The sequence below is a fragment of the Acomys minous genome (genome assembly GCF_964271855.1).
Source record: "Acomys minous genome assembly, chromosome: 9".
Classification (NCBI taxonomy): domain Eukaryota; kingdom Metazoa; phylum Chordata; class Mammalia; order Rodentia; family Muridae; genus Acomys; species Acomys minous.
The window spans coordinates 108,631,610-108,652,530 of record NC_140490.1 but is presented as its reverse complement, the minus strand read 5'-3'; the positions used below and the strand labels follow the sequence as shown (position 1 = coordinate 108,652,530).

General features: G+C 36.5%; 1 protein-coding gene across 2 annotated transcripts in view; it reads left to right on the top strand.

Moving 5' to 3' along the window:
- Positions 1-20,921, top strand: part of PTPRQ (protein tyrosine phosphatase receptor type Q) — a 182,502-nt gene that overhangs the window by 6,108 nt on the left and 155,473 nt on the right. For both annotated transcript variants that reach the window (XR_014782000.1, XM_084796167.1), the window contains exons 5-9: positions 1,115-1,314; positions 2,376-2,625; positions 4,538-4,666; positions 6,885-7,031; positions 13,470-13,642. Coding sequence is in view for 1 of the 2 variants with exons in the window: in XM_084796167.1 (XP_084652293.1) it covers positions 1,115-1,314; positions 2,376-2,625; positions 4,538-4,666; positions 6,885-7,031; positions 13,470-13,642 (899 nt within the window). In the remaining variant the exon portion in view is untranslated. The remainder of the gene's footprint in view (positions 1-1,114; positions 1,315-2,375; positions 2,626-4,537; positions 4,667-6,884; positions 7,032-13,469; positions 13,643-20,921) is intronic.

The window sequence follows — 20,921 nt, the reverse complement described above, 5'->3', positions numbered from 1 at the left end:
CACAGTATCATGCATTTAACAATCTCTGCCTCTTTGTCTTATTGTACTTCATATACCCCAAGTGAATTAAATATTAAATATTTAACAAACTTCTTAAGCTTCAACTCCATCTCATCAATTCTCTTTAAGAAAAGTTTACACTTATTATTTTATCTGTTAGTTGCCATTCTCAATAACTGTGGTAATTTTGTCATTACATGCATTTTGCTTAGTATTTCTCCATTCTTATTGTCTAACTGGTATTGAATATTTCTTCTCAGGACTTAACTTCCTGTGTACATGCATGATTTACACAAATTTCCTTTACAAATCAGATTTTGGCGAGTTTGATACAATGAAAACCTATACTCCAGCCATTTAGCATCTTAATACCAGTCACCATTATGGCTAGATGTAGTCTTAACTCAAGCACTGTTGTTTTATTCTATAATCTGAGAGATCTTGGTTGTTTATTTGCATACCTAAAGTGATGTATACAGGTTCTTTTCACTCTGATAAAAAATAGTTTTCACCAAAGCTAGAAATACAGATTATCACTATAGATAATTAATAATTTATCATAAGAAATTGATAAAATATTGATTTTGAGGGTATATAAAATTCAAAATAAAAGAATCATGAGTTATTATTTGTATCCACTTCATGTTAAGCACTAGATATTCATAAACTTTCAGATATGATTTTTGTATATTTTGGCTACTAGTTTGAATTTACCAAAATTGCAAAATTTACATAATCCCAAAATATTTAAGGAAGCAAAACTTCAGTCTGTATTTGTTTGCATCTTTCCAAAAAAAAAAAACACCCTACTGATTGAAATGTTTTCATGTGTATTTGAAATGCTTCACTGAATAATAGATGTGCTGTACCAATAATTCCGAAATATGTGCATATAGTTCAAATGCATTTTGTAAGACATCTTAAGGTAAAACGTGTGTGTGTGTGTGTGTGTGTGTGTGTGTGTGTGTGTGTGTGTGAAGAAAGTTGAATTTCTTCAATGTTTTACATACTTAGTTTCATATTATGTGGGAATTTACTATCTCTAAAGAATGCAAATACCACTTTAAGTCCCACAGCAGTTCCCCCCTTCCTCCAATCTCTCTGTCACTTCCAGCTCCTGGTAAGGTGGTCAATCTCACCGTAGAAGCTCTCAACTATTCTGCAGTAAACTTGATTTGGTATTTACCTCGGCAACCAAATGGCAAAATCACCAGCTTCAAGATCAGCGTCAAACATGCCCGAAGTGGCATAGTAGTGAAGGATGTGTCCATCAAAGTAGAAGATATTTTGTCTGGGAAGTTACCTGAATGTAACGTGAGTCTTGCGCAACACATATCATACATAAAAAAATGTATAAGTTTACCTTTTCAAGTTTTCATATTTTGTAGAGTTATACTCTTTGGCCATATTGTTATGCTTTGTGAAGTCGACTGTACTTCAGGAGTGTGAACGAAAAATGGGAATAGAACATCTCTAAGACTGATTCAAAAGACTTCACTACTGGGGAAGCATTTGGTTCAGCAGTGGAGGAAGGGCATATGGGGACAGACTATGTGGTGGGCTGGATTCCAGCTGGTGGGACACTGAGGTGGGCAAGTGTCATTTTACTGGAGTAGAGGCCATAAGTCTCTGTGAAACAGGAGAATGTACCTGTAGGGCAATACATAGTCTAGGTTAGATTAAACTGGTGGGCTGTTTGGTAGCATATGTTTCTGAAAACGTTGCTACTTTTATCACTGCTGTGAAACCTTCAGAAATACTATGGTAATGTTTTATCCTCCCTTCCCAAATTATCTTTGTAATTTTTTATGTTGTTATTATTGATGGAGAAATAGCCAAGCAAAGTTGTTTTCTTTTAAATAGCTTAGTGAAGTCTCAAAAATCTTTTTTTAAAATTGAGATCCATTTTGAATACACACATGTGCATTTGCATACACACCTTAATATCTGAGAAGATAACTTATTGTTGTTTTATTTGGGTACTTATCATTTAAAAATGGTAAGAATAGTTAAGAACATAAATTGAAACGACCTTAGGTCTTTTCCCCACTGGGTTAACATAAATTCTAAAAATTCTTATTGATGATTTAGCTGTTGTTTTACCTTCATTTTATGCTACTTTCAATCCCATATAGGATTTCAAAATTAAAGTGTAATGAATACAATAGACATTTTCTGTCCTAATATTATAGACCTTAGCAACTATAATTAAAATCTATCATTTTCATCTGGAAATCAACTTGTTAAATTTTTCACACACGTTGAGAAATGATATTTATAGGCTAAAGAAAAAAATAAATGGATTGGTTTTTTTCTCTATGTTTACCTAGAGATACCATGTGAGTATTCCTCCTGCTGTCTCCTTTCCCCACTAGGAGAACAGTGAGTCTTTTCTGTGGAGCACCACCAGCCCCTCTCCTACCGTGGGCAGAGTTACACCCCCACTTCGTACCACACATGCATCCAGCACACTGGCCAGGAGTAAGATCAGCTCTGTGTGGAAAGAGCCCATCAGTTTTGTGGTGACTCACCTGAGACCCTACACGACATACCTCTTTGAAGTGTCAGCGGTTACAACTGAAGCAGGCTATATTGACAGTACCATTGTTAGGACACCGGAATCAGGTAGGAGTTGATTTTGTCAGAAAAAGAGAAGTTATGACATGAAGTTATTTATGGACTGATTTTTCATTCTGATCATAGAATTTGTTGTTGTTTTTGTTGTTGTTAGCCTTATTTTCCTTTGAGTAACCCTTTCTCCCACAATAGATAATAGGCATCCACTGGGAATATATTCAGTGCTAAACTACGTATCCAAATGGTACAGGCGGTAAACCTTAAACCCCTACCCAGATCTAGACAATGGACAGAACACTCTCCACAGTAGAGTGGAGAGTGGGATATTACTTTCTCACATACTCTGGTCCCTCAACTTTGACCATGTCCCCTGGAGGGGGAGACCTGGTGGCACTCAGAGGAAGGACAGCAGGTTACCAAGAAGAGACTTGATACCCTATGAACATACACAGGGGGAGGTAATCCCCCTCAGGAACAGTCATAGGGGAGGGGAATAAGGGGGAAATGGGAGGGAGGGAAGAATGGGAGGATACAAGGGATGGGATAACCATTAAGATGTAACAAGAATAAATTAATAAAGTAAAAAAAAAAAAAAAAGAAAAGAGGTTTGAAAAGGGAATTCTTCAGTAAGTATGAATGACATTTATCTGTCCATGACCTCTGTAGTTCTTCCTAATTGTCTTCCTCTTCCAATGAGTCTTAGTTATCTATGGCCTTTTTCACTGGCATTGTTATTACCAGATGTACAAGCTACTACCTGAAACAGCAGAGCTAATGCTGACCAACATTTCATTATTAGATGGTAGCAGTAGTTAAATATGTAACTACTCATGTCTTTATGCACAGTATTTTTCTTGCTTGAACAATGGAGGCAGTTATACAGCCTTCTGTCTGTTGGAGTTTTAGGATTGAATGGGTATAATTAGACAGTATTATTACTATTAATTTTTAAGAAGTCATATTTCTAAGTATAATTCATATATTCATATGTTCATGTGGATAGCGATATAGTAACATGGCATATAATATAGGTACTATGAACATAATATGTACTTGATATTTTAGTATACACAGTAATACAAAATAGATATCTGATATGCATATTGTAACAGTATCAGGCATCAGATATGATTGGTAATTTTTGAGGATACTGAAAGTTATTGGTAGGTTAATTTTACTAAAGAACATTATCTTTTTTTACAAAAACATATATTCTGGTCCTATTATTTTCCTTCATATGTTAGTTTGAAACTATATTTGAATAATTTTTATCCTTCTTTTATATCTCATATATGATATAAAATAATTTCATGGGAGTCATGTAAAATGAAACTTATTGGACAAAAATTTTGAGTAAATATTCAGTCATTTATTTCAATAAAACAGAACAATAGATATAAACACATTTAATATGTTTCAATGTAATAGTCATTATTAATTTTTGTCTTCCCAGTATTATATTTAAATCTATCTGTACATTATTCATTTCTTCGTAGGACCAAGACAAATACTAATTCTGACCTAATTTTGAAGTTTATTTCTTGACATTTCCACCCATATGTCCATCAGATATTTGTTTCTCAAGCCAAATATACATATTGGTTGAAAAATATATGATTAATATATGTATTATATGTTATATCTGGATATACATAAGTAGTATGCATATGGCTACACTAGACTGACATTGACAATGATTATATTCAAGAATAAAGTACATTGTATCATCATATATAGTACTAAGTACTATATATGTGAGAACTGTGAGAAGAGGTTAATTTGATCTTTTCTTATGTCTTATTCAAAGTGTTCAATTCTAGACTATTTTGACTTTCCTTCATGATAAGCATACTTTGCTTATAGTGTGTTTCTTATACTTCATGTTGTACTATTTGTTTTAGCATGGCATCTTTTTATCTTAATATATGTCATATGTTTATTTTCTCTATAATAATCTCAGTGCCTGAAGGACCACCACAAAACTGTATAACAGGCAACGTCACAGGAAAGGACTTTTCAATTTCTTGGGACCCTCCAACGGTTGTCACAGGGAAGTTTAGTTACAGAGTTGAGTTATATGGGCCATCAGGTAAGACTTGGTCGATTCTGCAGTACCTTTTAGAAAGCATAAAAGCATAAAAGTATAATTTTTAACTGTTAAAAATGCCCAACTTCTTGAAAAGACCCTAAATTGAGATAAATACCAGAAAATTCATGAGAAAATCAAGTCCGTTCGGTCCTCTGTTTGAAACCACACACGAGTATAAGGATGTTAATGTGCTATTTATATTCAAAAGAACATTAAGTTTAGACTATGATAAATCAAATTTCCACATGGAGCAAGCCATCCATTTCTACTCACCAGTGTTTTCTAGACACATTATGAACAATCTGTATACCCTGTGCAATGCTACTGTGAACCTAAATCTGCTGCAGAAAGGTTTTTCAAAATGATAGTGGTGGCCTTAAATGGTAACAAATCCTCCATCGTATAAAGAATCAGGATTTGAGCACCCTTCTGTCAGGGAGTTCCAATATTGTGCAGGAAGTAAAGTAAATCATCAGTTTTTTAAAAAAAACTGAATATGAGATCCTGTAGTTCCTGTGAAAGTTTAGTTGAAGCAGTGAGCAAATAACATAAACTCCCATATAGTTTGCTTGAAAGCACTAACAACTGTGAAATTCCAAATCCTTTCCCTGTGAAATGTCTATGGTAGGCACCATGTGAATAGGCTTATTTCTAAGTAACTTTTGCTTCTGAAAATCTGAAATATATGAAGTTTCTAAAAGTAAATGATAGTTCATGTACTGTATCTAGTCCCAGTGCAAACACACACACACACACACACACACACACACACACACACACCTCACACAAGTACATACTCACACACATCTTTTGTAACTAGTATTATTTTTCAGCTCTTGGATGATGTACGTGTTCTTTTACTTAGAAGATTGAACGTGGAAAAATGCAAATGAGGGAGAAGTAGGCATGGGAGTAAACGGAGTTGACAAATATATTTTTATTAGGAATAATAAATATTGGTAGGTTGCCAAAATGAGAAACGAAAGGAAAAATGGTAGAGGTAGGATCTTCTCTTCACAGACAGGGATTAGATCATGATATGAACATAATATGTCAATAGTAAGGCAGAACATAGAATTGGGCAGGTTCTGCGGGTAGGAGGGTGCAGACAGACTTTTTTTAAAAATTGATCTAAGTATTTCAGTGTAATGGAAAACAAGACCACTACCCGAGATTCAAGAGGGGATAGAAGATTTTGGATGTCAGAAGGAAAACTGTAACATAACCATTGAGAAGGCCAGACCACTTTGTCTGTGGAAGTTGAAGACATGCAACAGACCATTTTAGGACTCGTTTTTGAATGTGGTCATGGTCAAAGTCATGTAGATTGGAATGGGTTTGTGCTTTTCTTCTTCCTCCTTCAACAAGAGCAGTTTCAAAGCACTGAAAGTTTATATGAGGCGAGTGACCGTGACATTGGGTGGATAATGAGTAGGTATCAGTAATGACTGTGCAAGCAAAGTAAAAAATACAGTCAGTGGTAAGATTCTTGCATTGTAGGTTTTAATGAAAGTAATGCTGTCTCAGGTTCTAGAGTAATTGGAGTTCAGATAGAAACATGTACATGAAAATGATATGATACAATTTTTGTAGCTATTGGTAACGATGATATTTATGATCAGAAAGTTATTTAAGAAGGTTTTTTAAAAATATAATTTAGTGTTTTATCTCAGGATAATGAAATCACCACACACTGAAATGGTAGTGTTGAGTTAAGAGCCATACCATGTACAGAGTGGAAGTAAGTGACCTGAGGCTGGTGGGCATCATGTTGACATGGGCTTGAAGACTGAGGATGTTCTATAAGGAGGCAGAGCACTAGAGCGCCCTTCCCCTCCTTTCTCCACCCCCAAGCTCTTAGATCTTGAATTACTTACACCATTATGCTCATCATCGTATATGCTGGGCCAGCATCTAACCCAGGGGGGCAATCAGTATCCTAAATGAACGACATTTTTGCTGCTGTTTCCATTTACGTATGTTAAAAATAATATAGCGATTCAACAGAACCCTTTAATGTAAGAAAAGCTATGTAGGCGCTTCCTGCTGTTTCTACTGTTCAAATTTCAAACTTTAGACAAAAATACATAAAATATATTCACTCATAATAACAATGTTTTAGTTTAATACTTTGGTTATTGTCTTTGTTTCTATGTGTAATATGAAGTAATTGTATATTTCGTAAAAGCAACCCATGGGTCTACTCTACTTTTGGCAGGGCGGATTTTGGATAATAGCACAAAAGACCTCAGATTTGCATTTACACATCTGACACCATTTACAATGTATGATGTCTATGTTGCTGCGGAAACGAGTGCTGGGGTTGGACCTAAGTCAAATCTTTCAGTATTTACCCCTCCAGATGGTAAGAACTTTCTCCTTTATGGGGTTAATGTGATATTTATGAAATGCATGTGAATTTTATTGAATTAGTAAAGTGTAATTTGGGGAGGAATTTGGTTTATGTTTACTTAAATTTCATCTTTTCCTTGTGAAATTACTACCGACTTTATTCTGAACCTGTAATCTCTAGAATATTAAGCCTGTGGCATGCTTCATAAAGGAAAGGACTCAAGAGCAAGGAGGAGTAGAAAAGACCGTGTGCACTGAAGGGGGCAGAGATTCACAGTGGCTCTTTAGCAAGATGCTAAGAAGTCCTAAGCGAATCACACACATTCAGTACTGCTTAACTACAGTATTAAGCAGACATAGGATGTATTTTCTCACAGAAGTAATTTCCAGAGAAATCACAATATTCTTACCATCCAGATATATGTTTTTTAAAAAATATTTTATTATGTTTCTTTTTTAACACATACATTTATATGATTACACATGAGTAAAATAAACTACATACAGTAGGAAGAACCATGAGACAATCAGGAACAATATAAATGTTACATTCATAGTGAATTGGCCATTTGTATTTGGAAAACTTCAAGTAAACATCTTTCCTATCTTGTTGGGTATAAATTTCTGAATGGAGATAATTATCTATCATATCTCATCTCTATTAACTTGAAATATCTATCTTGATCTAAAAACATCTTAATCCCCTAACCTACTAAGCTTAACTGAAAGACTAAACTATCTGATCTTCAAACCCATCAGAGACTTAAGTCATTTTCTGAAATAGTAAGGCTTCCAGGTGGGAACAAAATAGAAAGTTTTCAGCACTTACGGAAATTATGTAAACAATATGTCTCAAGGTATTATCATATGTGTACTTATTAAACACCAATATTTTGGGTGAAATCTCTTGCTGAAGTATTATTCACATTTCATGGTTCATCCTAAATGTGCTCAACGGCTTCCCTGCTGGCTGTTTACATCCAATCACTGGCATGAAGGCCATATGTTTTGGAATGAACTAACACTAGGTAGATTCCAGAGTTGGTGTGGCAGCTAACATAAAAATAACTGTTAAGTTACATATACATATATGTACACACACCTATCTACACAATTCAGTTGGGTATGCATTCATTACATTATCACTTATGGATTAGACCATTAGAGGGCAGCAGCCATCAGGAAATTTTATCCATCTGTCCCTTCAAAAGAAAATGAAACCTTGAGTCTATTTTGTTGTTGAAAGAATGCTAAAATAAAAACCTTATGTTTATATATTTCTAGTGAAAAAATCTATGTATATAAACATATACATATAATCTATGTATATATACATATGTTACACGTATGTATATTTTGAATATGCAGATTAAAATGGGAATGTATACTCATGAGGGGAAATATTTCATTTGTTGATGTTGAGATTTTAGTGTTTTGCCCTGTTCAAGAAGCCTTTGTGTTGTGTGATTTTCCTATAGTTTTCTCCAGTTCAATCCAAAATGCCCAGAACACTAAAGCAGATTTTTTGGGTGGCTACAAAGCACAGCAGAGGTTTTTCTCAAACAATGATTTAACCAACTATTTTTTTTAACATCTACTTAGTGTGTGTATTTGTGTGTGTGTGTGCATGTGCTTGTCTATTCATTGCATGTATGTGTGTGTGTGTGTGTGTGTGTGTGTGTGTGTGTGTGTGTGTCCTGTGCCAAGGGGCAAGTGTGAGATGATCAGAGAACAACTTTCGGGTTCAGACTCTGGTTGCTTTTACCTTTAGGTCCAAATCACTCTCAGGTGATCCTATTAATGACAAGTGCTTTTAGCTGTTGAGCCAGCTGGTCAACCTTATTATTTTAGTCTCAACTTATATAATTCAATACATTTCAAACTTTTGCATGCTTGCAAGTCTGACTTGGGGGCTTTTAGATTGTTGCCTGGGCAGGGATGTATCTCAGTGGCAGAGCACATGGTTAATGTGCATAAGGCACTAGGTTCAGTTTGCCACATGGAAATGATCAATGCAAAACAAGTTTAAAAAAACAATGAAAATCATTGTTTCTTATTCTCGGTCTTGCTGTCCACATTTGACTAAGACAAAGAAAGAATTAGATAACACATTGACACCAACAATGTTACCTTCCTTGGATTGGATGCCTCTTAAAATTTGTTTTTCTTTATTTGGTCACTTTTTATGCACAAAATACATAGACTCCTAAAGACCTTCTTCCAGATTTTTCACATGGGCTGTGTTTCAACCCAAAATATCTTGAATGAACCACTGTATTTGGTTTTCTTAAATTTATTATAATTTATATGGGTTACATCCCGATTGTTATTCCCTCGGTTGTACCTTCCTGTTCTCACCCCCCTCCCCCTTCCCTCCTAATCCCCTCCCCTAGCTCTCTCACAGAAGGGGACCTCCTCCCCCAGCCATTTGAATCACTGTTTGTTGAACACAAAGAGCAGGTTGTGTTGTATTTCTTCCTACCTTCTTCATCAGCTGCTTATCTTAGAGACTACATCCTGGTGTCTTTTAGTGGGTGACCACCAACTACAGGGGACCCCAACAAAGGCAGGAGAGGCATGGTTCTTACCTCCTCAAGCCCGCCTTCTGACATTAGATATTCCTGATCCCAATAACTAGGATTGTACCATAAAAGACTGCTGAAACCAGCTGAGCCTGGTGGCACATGCCTTTAATCACAAGAAGCAGAGGCAGACAGATCTTGGTGAGTTCAAGGCCAACCTCTCCTACAGTATGAGTTTCTGGATAGCCAGGGCTGTTACACACACACACACACACACACACACACACACACACACACACACACACACACAGAGAAGCAGAAAAGAAAAGAAAAAGTGAGAATCCAAAATTATATCATGCAACCAAATAATACATTACTATAGTTTTGTACAGGATCTATATCTACGGTTTTAATGTATAAATTCTTATTATTTTACAAAGTGCATATCTACCTAGGCATGAAGAGAATTTATGGAGGAGAAAATGGTAATTTAACAATATTCCAATGTTCCAAGTGTCATATGGAAAAACCACTGAGAGTCTTATCATTTTGTGTTTCTCATAAATCTTGGTGCTTTGATTTTAGTATTCCCTCCATGCTGTTTAAATAGAAGTTTAATCTGCCTACATTAAATTGTGGAGAAAAGTTATTCTCAAATATTTTCTTTGTTATAATATCATCATCCCAGTTCACTTTTTTCTAGTAGCTTCTCATCCAAAAGCTTTAAATTATCCAGAATTTACCTGTATTAATTTTTTTGTGTTCTATTTCTTACTTATCCATAAAACTTACAAACACATTGTCTTGAGAATGACTCAGTCTCTGTTGCTAACAGCTTCAGAACTGATTCTGCACTGTGACTAACTCCACTATGTGCTTGCTTTTCTTTAATTTTGTATCGATATTAAAGGGATCAGCCTAATCCCCACTTCTCTGGTTTCTCTGTAAGAATATGTGGAATACCAGATAAGTGTCTTTCTAAAGAAATAACACAGTGCAGTCTGCTCCACTTTCCTCACCCACTGAGTGTTTTGTAATCAGAAAAGCAATATAGTCCCCTAATCTTCACTTGAACTGCAATAGTAGGCATTAGTGTCATGACGCAAGTTTTAAGTTTTTTGATGACTATATGTAAAATGTCTGACATTATTCATAAATTTGGCTCACATATTAAAAAATACTAAAAATACATGCCTATTTTTCTATGGTATCTATATAGTTGATGTGTTCCTACTATGCTTTCACAAAGAAAAAGGGACAATTCACCTAGTTTTCTTTTTTAAATTAATTTATTCAGATTACAACTAAATTGTTATTGCATCACTTGTATCGTCCTCTTCCTCCGTCCCTTCCTCTTTCACCCTATTCCCCTCCCCTAGGTGTGTGATAGAAGGGGACCTCTTCCCCCACCATTTGGTCACAGCCTATCAAGTCTCATCCTGGAAGCCTGCTTATCCTTTCTCTGAGTGCCACCAGGCCTCCCCACCAAGGGGAAGTAAAATTCACCTATTTTTCAAGTAGAATTATTGCCTGATTAAACAAAAGTTTAATTACGAATTGTGTTTTAATTGAAATTAACGGAAAAATGACTGATCTTTTCTGTGATTTATATGATACAATGCCAAGTTCTTTGCTATATAGCAACTCCAAAATAAGGTATAGAAGAAAGATAAAAAGAGCTTTTCTGTGTCTTTGGCTCTTTTTATAGTTACCTGAAAAAATTTTCTATTCTTGGATATTACCTAATAACAAAGGGGTAAATATAGTCATAGCAACACAAGTGCTGGAAACAATGATTTTAATAGAAGAAATCTTTTCTGAGAGATGAACTGTTGCAGAGGGCTTTATGTCTCTTTTTTCCTTGTGTTTTCAGGTACCTAGACTAATGATGAGCGGCTCAGGAATCATGGGGTCCAACTCTAGAACTCTTTTCCCAACATTTTTCTTAGACCCAAAGCTATGCTTTCCTCAGATAAGAGCATCAGTGGGAGAAGAGTCTGAAGAGTTAGCCTGTAGTAGGGAGCATGGTTTTCCTCCTGGCCCCAAGCTCCTGGAATAATGACCCATGAGACTCATAGTATAGTTACAAATAAACACCTAGGCCGTATAGCTAGGCTCTTCTCTGACTAGCTCGTAACTTAAAATAACCCATTTATACTAATCTCACATTCTCCCATGTGTCTAATTACCTCTGCACAGGTACCATGTGTCTGTCCTCCTTACATCTTCCCAGACAAATATCCTGCTCCTGGCTCCATCCCAGAATCTTTTCTTCCTGCTGTATGTCCCTCCTTCTATTCTACCATTTCCTATAGCCATTGTTTAAAAAATGACAGGCAATGCATCCATATAATACACAAGATACTCTCTCTATACTATCCTTCATTACAGACTCAAAGTTGTCACTAATAACATTGAGCTTACCTCACACTTTTGATGATAGCTTTTGCCCATGCTAGATAATAGAATCTTAACAACCAGAATGATGATTCGGTCCTATAGTATTCAACAAGTAATTAGAAATATTCATGTTGTTACATTGTCTAGGTGGGTTCTGTACTGATAACTTCATGGTGACAAAGAAAAACAATCTAATGGAAACAAAATATACATAGTTATAGCATACTATGTGTTTGAATTTGATATAAATATGTTCTCTGATCATAATAATACTGATGGGATGTGTGACATTATTTTCTGCGTCTATCTATTGTTTTAGAAATGTAGTGGGTCCTTTGCTCTGTTTCTTTTTGAGGTAGCATAGCTGTCTTCTAACTGGAATTTGCTAGTCCTAAACCACTGTGCAATGGCTAAGTGAATTGAGCTTCATGTGCTATTATATCTAGAACATAAATGGCAATGTTTTCATATCATATTTTCTCTTTCTTAAGCCTGTGGTTTAGACATTATTTTGATTTTGATCCTTACATTAACCTTATTGGAATTAAAGGAAAGATAAAAATACATTTATACTATGTGTGTCGAAAGGAGGTTGCCAGGTTACTCACAAACATCATGTGCTAAACACAAAAGTGATAGAATGCCCAGCCTTGCTTATCCTTGGTTTATCTTCTTCAAGGCACTGGAGGTTTCCTAGATACCCAGCTTAGCCATTTTATTCACAAATCTTGTTTTAACTACCTAGTGCTTTACATAAACAGTTGTTTATGTGTCCTATTTTAGGACACCTTTGCTTTCACGTGGTGAACTCAGTGGACAAAATTCAGTTGAGTCTTTAAATAAGTTCACATAGTAAATTGAGATCTGATTTCACATGTCAACTCTATTTCATTGTATTCTGAGTGTGCCAGATAGTGGTTTGGGGTATGTTGTTATAATCTTTATAAAGAATTTAAGGTTTTGACTGGCTATCTCTATTTATAAAGAGACTCTCTGGGAATTGTTATTATTATTATTATTATTATTATTATTATTATTATTATTATTATTATTATTATGTGTGTGAACTCTTGGAGGTGTACACATGCTGTGGTGTGATTGTAGAGATTAGAGAACAACACCGGGGAGTTTATTCTTTCCTTCCTTTCGTCCTGAGTTCTGCAGATCCAGCTGAGATGCTCAAGCCCAGGTTGTCAGGCTTGAAGGCAGGTTGTTTATCCCCTGCCTGGAAATTGTTTTAGCAATGTGGTTGGATCAAATGGTATGACATTTTGTTTCAGGGCAATAATTCCATGTTATCTTTTTCCTCATATTTTAAGAAGAAATCACAAAAAGTTAGTTTTAAATTTCCATGCATTTAAGGGATCTTATGCCATAGTTAAGATGCTAGTAATTATTTCAGTCAATTTTCCCAGAGCTCTTTTTATATCTAATAGCATGGCCTAAGGATTTAGGGCATATTTTGCACTTTCTATTTCTAGTTCCACTTTACAATATATATGTATATATATATATATATTTTTTTTTAGTTCCAGGTGCAGTATTTGATTTACAAATCACAGAGGTAGAAGCCACAGAAATAAGAATTACTTGGAGGAAACCCCGACAACCAAATGGAATCATCAACCAATACCGTGTGCAAGTGTCAGTCCTAGAGACAGGGGCGATTTTGGAAAATACTCTGCTCACTGGACAAGATGTGGTACTACACTTTCATCTCCCGTTTTGCTGAGCTCTTCCTGTTGGTTCTGGTTCTGGTAACTTGGCTGACTTGCCAAACTTCTACATAAAGACTTGCTAAACTTGCTACCAGGAAGTAAAATAAATTGAGATATGTTGGGATATTAACTAGAACACAGTTTGTTTTAGGACTTGTTAAGTGTTACTACTCTTTTGCCTAAGAAAAATGTCCATTGGACCATCACTCAGGACTGAAGGCACGTCTTCTATATGTGGGTTTTATTATTTTAACCAATTTATTGAGTTAGATGGAGACCATGATTATGATTTAAATTATCTCTCAGAGGCTTATAATTTAGAACCAGTTATAACCCGTCCCCCACTAAAAAAAAACCCCAACAAACAACAGCATAAACCAGAACAGCAACAACAACAAACCTAAAAAAAAAAACCCCACAAAAAACTACTGTCCACCAGTGACTCGGTCTTATTTGAACTCTAGAAGCTAGATACCTCAGTGTTGCCTTTATTAGTGAGAACATGTAACAAAATGTACAGAAATCTCAGTGTTCCCTTTAACAGGAGAGGGCTTGGTCTTTGTTAACATGTTGTGTTTAAACAGAGTGGCTATCTTATTTCCTTCTTTTGTCTCTTTATGAAGTGCTGCCTGCTGATAGCTTTACTTCCTTGGCGGAGCCAGCCACACGACTCTGAGGACCTTTGAAGTCCCCAGACTTCTCATGTCCTCATGTTGGCTGCTCCCTGTGGCACTCTCTGGCTAAGTGTTCTTAGGACCAGAGCCACAATCAGTGGGCCACTAGAAATATATGTGATACTTATTAAGAAATTGGCTTCTGCTGTTTTCAGTTCAGAATTGCTACATTTGTAGCTACTATAGTGCTACTGTAATATTATCCTCCTCTCCACACTCTCTCTAGCTCTGGTAGCCCACTTCCTTTCCATCTGACGTTGATTTTTACCATGGTACTCAACAACACTATGCAGCTATCCAGCACCTCTCATTCCAAGTTGGTACCTACATTGTCCCCGGGTTAAACTTTAGTCCTATGTTGCATCCTTTCTTCTGCGTGATGGAGACTGAGTTATATGTTGTTTGATATTCTAGCTGGCAGCTCATCAAACAGCATAAGCTTAAGCATTTGTTCCTGCTGAGAACATCTTAAAATAGACACTTGGTTTTCTTTGAACCAGGTGACAGGCTCCCCAAATTTGCTAGTGGCATTTGTTAGACAAACCAGATGCACCTGTTTTTGTCTAGAAGTTAAAAGGTTCTGGAAAGGCCAGCTGGAGATCCTGTAGCACAGTGGAAGGAATGTGATTATCAGAGCCATTCAACCTGCATTTAAATATGGACCTGGCTACTACAGGATAAGGTGCCTATGAGTGTAGGTACAGAGGCCAATGCTTAGGGCTTAGCATCTAGTTCTACCGTTATTGATGGTTTAATCTTGGGAAAGGTGGCCAGACTCTTCTGAACTTGAGATTTACATTACAGCCAGGTGGTTGTGGTACACATATTTAATCCTAGCACTCTGGGTTGTAGAGGCAGGAGGATCTTTGTGAGTTCAAGGCCAGCCTGGTGTACAAAGTGAGTGCAGGACAGCAAGGGCTACAGAGAGAAACCCTATCTCAAAAACCCAAAATGAGAAAGAGAGGGAGGAGGAGGAGGTAGAGGAGGAAGAGAGAGGGGGGGAGGGAGGGAGGGAGATTATATGCACTCTTGTATTCTTGCATTCAGGGTGCACAAGTGTTATATGAACCATGGGTAGTGGGGGAGGAGTTTGGGGTATGAATGTATTTAATTGGCTGAGGCTAAGATGCGTGTGATGCTCTATTTGCATCTAGGTGCCAGCTATTTGACTACCTGACCACCTTGGTGGCGGGGGGTGGGGTGGGGCGGTCTCCGTGCTACCTGCTTAGAGGCAGGCACAGAAATAGGGAGAGAACTTGTCCCACCCTTGCCTTCTCCGGATGAGATTTTACATGTCAAGTTTGACATTTCCAGGTTTTGAACATGTTCCTCCTTGCCAGTCCAGTGCCAGTTCTCTTGGTGGCACTGTCCATGTGCCCCACAAATGCCAACCTATAATTTTTTTTTTATTTCCATGATTTTTAAAAGTGTGTATGTGTGTGTGTGAGTGATTTGTATGTGGGGTGTATGTGTGGTTGAAGTACACACGTACCATGCATTTTTGTGGAAGTCCTTATGTGACTCACACTTTTTTGTTTGAGGTAGGATCTTACATTGGCCCAGAGTTTTGCTGCATGAGCTGGAATGGCTGCCCTAGGAGCTTGAAGGGATCTGTATATCTGCTTCCTTCTCCTCCATCACTGGTGTGTCATCATGCTCAGCCTTTCTGTAGGCTCTGAGGATTTGAACTCTGGCACTCAGGCTTCTCAGGAAGTTGCTTTACCCACCAAGTTACCTGGGCAGCTCCTGCTTTCCCTTTATAGCATTTTATACCCTTGTTCCTTAATTCTTCACCTGCTTTTATATACTGCAACTTTTCAATGTTTTGAGCTTAAATGACTAAAGAAAACAGCCAAGCTAACAGCTGTCCTTACTATTTTCTAACATCTTTATAGAGATATTTCAAAGTTCTTTTTTTTTCACTCCTCTTACATCCTATAGTGCTTTATTATGTAATTGTTTGTTTGTTTGATATCAGGTCTCCATGTTAACCAGTGTGTACCACCATGTACCCTGAATATAGCCACTGTTAGGAATGCTCTCACATTTTCAATCATTGCTTCCTCTTTGTATGCTTGTTTCCTACCTTTTATTTCTGATATTGTGAATTTGTATCAGGAATGATTCTGCCAGGGTTCATGTGTGTCCCATGAAACAAAATAAGAGGAAACCAAACCAAACAACCCCCCGTTCCGATGAATAACAGAATAACAGGAAATAGGAAGTTGAATTGGGATCTTAGCAATAGAAATGTGGGACAGAAAAGCTAGTGTCATGTGAAGGTTCCATAGGCTACCCCCCAAAAGTTAGCCAGGTCAATTCATAGTTTTCAAGTGACAAGGACACTGTCTGAAGAGGGGCTGACCTAAAGCTTAAGCACCAAGCTATGGGCTGAGAATTACTTCATCTTTTGGGGTGATTAGGGGTCGAAAATTGTTCTTAAGGGAGAGCGATTCAGAAGACCTTAAAATGAACATGATGACATTGTGTGTCTGATTCACTCACCTCAGCATTCAGGAGTCACACAGCCAGCTGCCTCTACCTTCAGAGTGTGACTCCTGAGCCTCTCTGTCTTATTTCTGTGTCATCCCCACCAACCCCAACACAGCATTGCAGTGTCTTTCACGGACTTTCCTTGTTGTCTCATTATGTTAGTTTCCCACTGTTAGGTGACAATTTGGCAAAAGCTCATCAGCTACAAACAATGCACACCTGTTCCATCACAGCTTCTGACAGCTGGAGTGCAGAACAGATTAATCTAGACCTCTGCTTAGGGGTTCCTAAAGCTACGGCCAAGGAGTTAGCTGGGGTGAGGTCATATCTAGCAGCTTGACTGAAAGATCATCTTCTTCTAAGCTTGATCATTATTTTGGCAGACTTAATTTTCTGTTGGCTGTAGAACCAAGGGCCGTGGCTTCTCACTGGCATTTTATTTTAGTTGGTACCATTTTTTACTCCTGAAAGATGCTAAAGTTTCTTACTGAGGAAATGGCTATTCAGTCTGGTGTTTTACTTCATTAGGCAAGCAAAGGAAGGTCTGTATAATGCCATGTGGCTACATCCCATCACCTTTGTAACAGTAACAATTCCCATCACACCAACAGGAGGGCGAAGAGACTATCTGGAGTATGACAGCAGGAGGTGGATGACCAGGGCCTGGCTGAGAGGATGCTCACTGCGGATGCCATGCACACTCTCATACTGACTACACTATCTGGTTTATGATAGTGAGAACAGACGAAGAAGCTGTATATGTATCTAAGTCATCATCTAGTCCCTTCCTGCCATAGCAACAAAGTAAAAAAGACAGTAAAAGGCATTTTATTCAGAGATTTTAGACGTGAACATAGAACCCAAACCAGAAATGCTTAAAATGCTTCTTAGGAACAAGGTCTGGAAAGGGAAAGCAAGGACAGGGCATGGATATTGTCATTATAATATTTTATCATTCTTTTCATCCCCATCCTTTTGTTCTGTAGCTCATGGTCACATGTCATAATGATGAAATTAGAAGGAAACAAACCTATTCTATGTTTCGTCTCACTGGTACTATCATTGTCACCAGAATTTTTTCTACTGTACTTTTGTGGTTTTCTTGTGTTTCTTTTTCTACATAAAAATTATTAAAATAATATGCAGTATCTTTAGGATACTAGGTTTGATATTTAAACAAAAATTAGAAAATATGTTTGAGATTTGAATACCAGAACTTGAGGACATTTACTTCACCTTCTTAACTTGTATTTGAATCTCATTTATAATATTTTTAATCAGCAATTGGAAATTCAGACTCAACTAAATATTTTGCCAGCTGTGATATTGGGATATTAGCACCACAAAAGCAGCCAATAAACTCTAAAACATTGAGCATTGTTCACTATGGCACACTGTTTTTGTTTGTTTGTTTTTAGCCACTATGCAGTCTTATGTGCTCTCGTAAACTTAGAAGATATGTAGATGAATAAGAATCTTCTATACTTTTAGTGTTTTGGGCTGAAGTATTTTCTTGGTGATGGTTTTTTATTTTTACTTTTACATATACATTTATGTTATTACACATATATACAATAAACTATATACAGCAAGAAGGATCACAAAACAATTAGGAATTATATAAATGTTACATTCATAGTGTTTTGCCTGTTTGTATTTGGCAACCTTGGAGAAAACATCTTTCTTAGTGAGTCTACAATTCTGAATGTAAATCAATATCTATCATGTCTCATCACTATCAACTTAAAAGATCTATCTAGATCTAAAACCTCTTAACCCCTAAACAACTAAGCTTAATTGTAAAACTAACCTAGCTCTTCTTCAACCCATCAGAGACTGAGAAGGAATAAAATTAATTATCTGAGAAAACAGGAAGTGCAAGTTAGCAGCTTCCAAAATAAGAAGATAACAGAGACAGTTTGCTGCCTGAGCAGTCACCTGAAACTCTCTATAATGTTGGAATATTGTCTTCAGCCTTTTTTCCCAATATATCTGACAGACATATTTGTGAGGCAGGAACTATTGAAGACTAGCTTACCCTGTCTTGGCAGAGTTTGGCCATTGACTCTGCCTGCATCCAAGCTTGCCCCTTGTTAGGCAGAATTCTATCTGCAGCAGAAACGAGAACCAGTGGCTTGTTTGCCACATCTGAAGCCATCTCCATAAGGAGGTTCTTTGATGCTCATCATCTTCTTTGAGGTAGACTGGGTGTTGCCAGGAGTTAACCGGTCTTATAGTCAAAGGATCCTTAAACTCATAAAAACATCTTTAAATGCCATATTCTGCAGATCTATGAGGTTTTGAAGACCTTATCTAACTATTTTACCTTATCTATCTATAGAATTATATCTATTTGTTAAACTTAGGGTATATATTCTTGTAATGAAAATAGACTAGTTATTGACATGACCATGAATTGATCAACAAACAATTAACTTGTACTTAATTATCCTAAACAGCCTACAGTAGCACCTTCAAAGTATTGGAAGTAAATCGTGTATTATAATTGAGTTGTATGGGTACACTACCTCATATTAGAGTAGAAATATGTCTAATGTGTGTGAAGAATAATCTTGAATTTGAATTCTATATCAATGTATCAAAATTGAACTTATTTTGCATCAATATACAAAATATAAGATTCTTTACAATGAATTAAAAATAACCTTGTTTGTGAGTAACAATTAAGGCCTTAAGTTGAGATATAGGTTCAATAATCTACTTTTTGTTCTATCATCTCTATATATTTCTATATTCCTCTTTCTTTCTTTTCAACCCATATTTCCATAACTAACAAAGAAAGATAAAGGAAAAGAGAGAAATCCCTGAGTTCTAGTCATGCCTGCCTTTCTAGAGCAGTAGTATTTTTTGTAGTGATTTGTAGGGATTTGAGATCATGAAAATACAGTGGGACCCACTTTGCTATTACTAACTTGATCAAACTACAGTAGAAAGGAGTTGAAATTTCATTAGTGTATTCAAGGGATGCTTCATGGGCACAAGTTTTCAAAATTCTATTTTACATATGGTATCTTATACTATACTATTCTGTATAGTAGTAATACAACAGTACCTAAAGATTTAACTCTTTGTTGTTGATGGACATAGGTTTCTTAAGCAATAGTGTCCATTTTCATTAGCTCTGTTTTTCCAGATCATCTCTACGGAGTTGTTTTTCTGTATATACTTCCTAATGTGACCACAATCCTTTCACCAAACTGAGTACGGTGTTCTGTATTGAGTTAAACTAGAATCATGCCAAACAGAATTAATTTCTCCATTAATGTAAAATTTTGTTCAATCTTTAAACAAAGATTAAAATTAATTTCTTTGGATTCCATATTCTTATAGGACTGAAGTCTGAAGACCCCCTAATGTCATCTATCCATGAAATGATGTTAATTGATTATCACACTTTGATACTGCCTGAGGCACCTTTTTCCAGTTGTCATCTTCCTGCTTGCTAGCATCACATACTTCAAAGTTTATTATCGTTAATTCCTTTCATTCTACAACTTTCTCAGGTACATCAATCTTTTGCCTGATGACCCAGAAGAGAAAACTGGTTAGTTGATACAGAGGCACCTGGGTAGCTAGGAATGCCTTAGCAAGAGAATATTGAACACTGATGAAGCAAAGCCTGATTAAAGCCTGAAGTATTTGTCCACCGAAGTACTCTCTAGAATTAGCAGCATCCTTTAGAATGCTTTCAAACATATTAGCTATAAACTTTCCTCTTACAGAACTTTTTTTGATAGGAACACAAATGATATATTGAAATAAAAGTATCTCCTAAGAAGTCAAACATCCCATTAATTCAATCCAGCAGAACTCCAGTGAGGCTAAGTTGATAGGAACCCCACTTGCTTGCTGCAATGAAGGTTATTACATGTGAAATCAAGCTGGTTTATTCAGGTGGATTGGGAATTTAACTCTGCAGACTTCCACTTCTTTCACATAAATTCCAAGGATTCCTTCGTAACATATGCTAGGCCTTTCATGTTGATGAATTGTGACATCCCCTAACTCTGTGGTGCTCGAGCAGGGGCAACTTAGCTGTTTTTCGAAGCACAAAGTAACATCTGAAGACATTGTC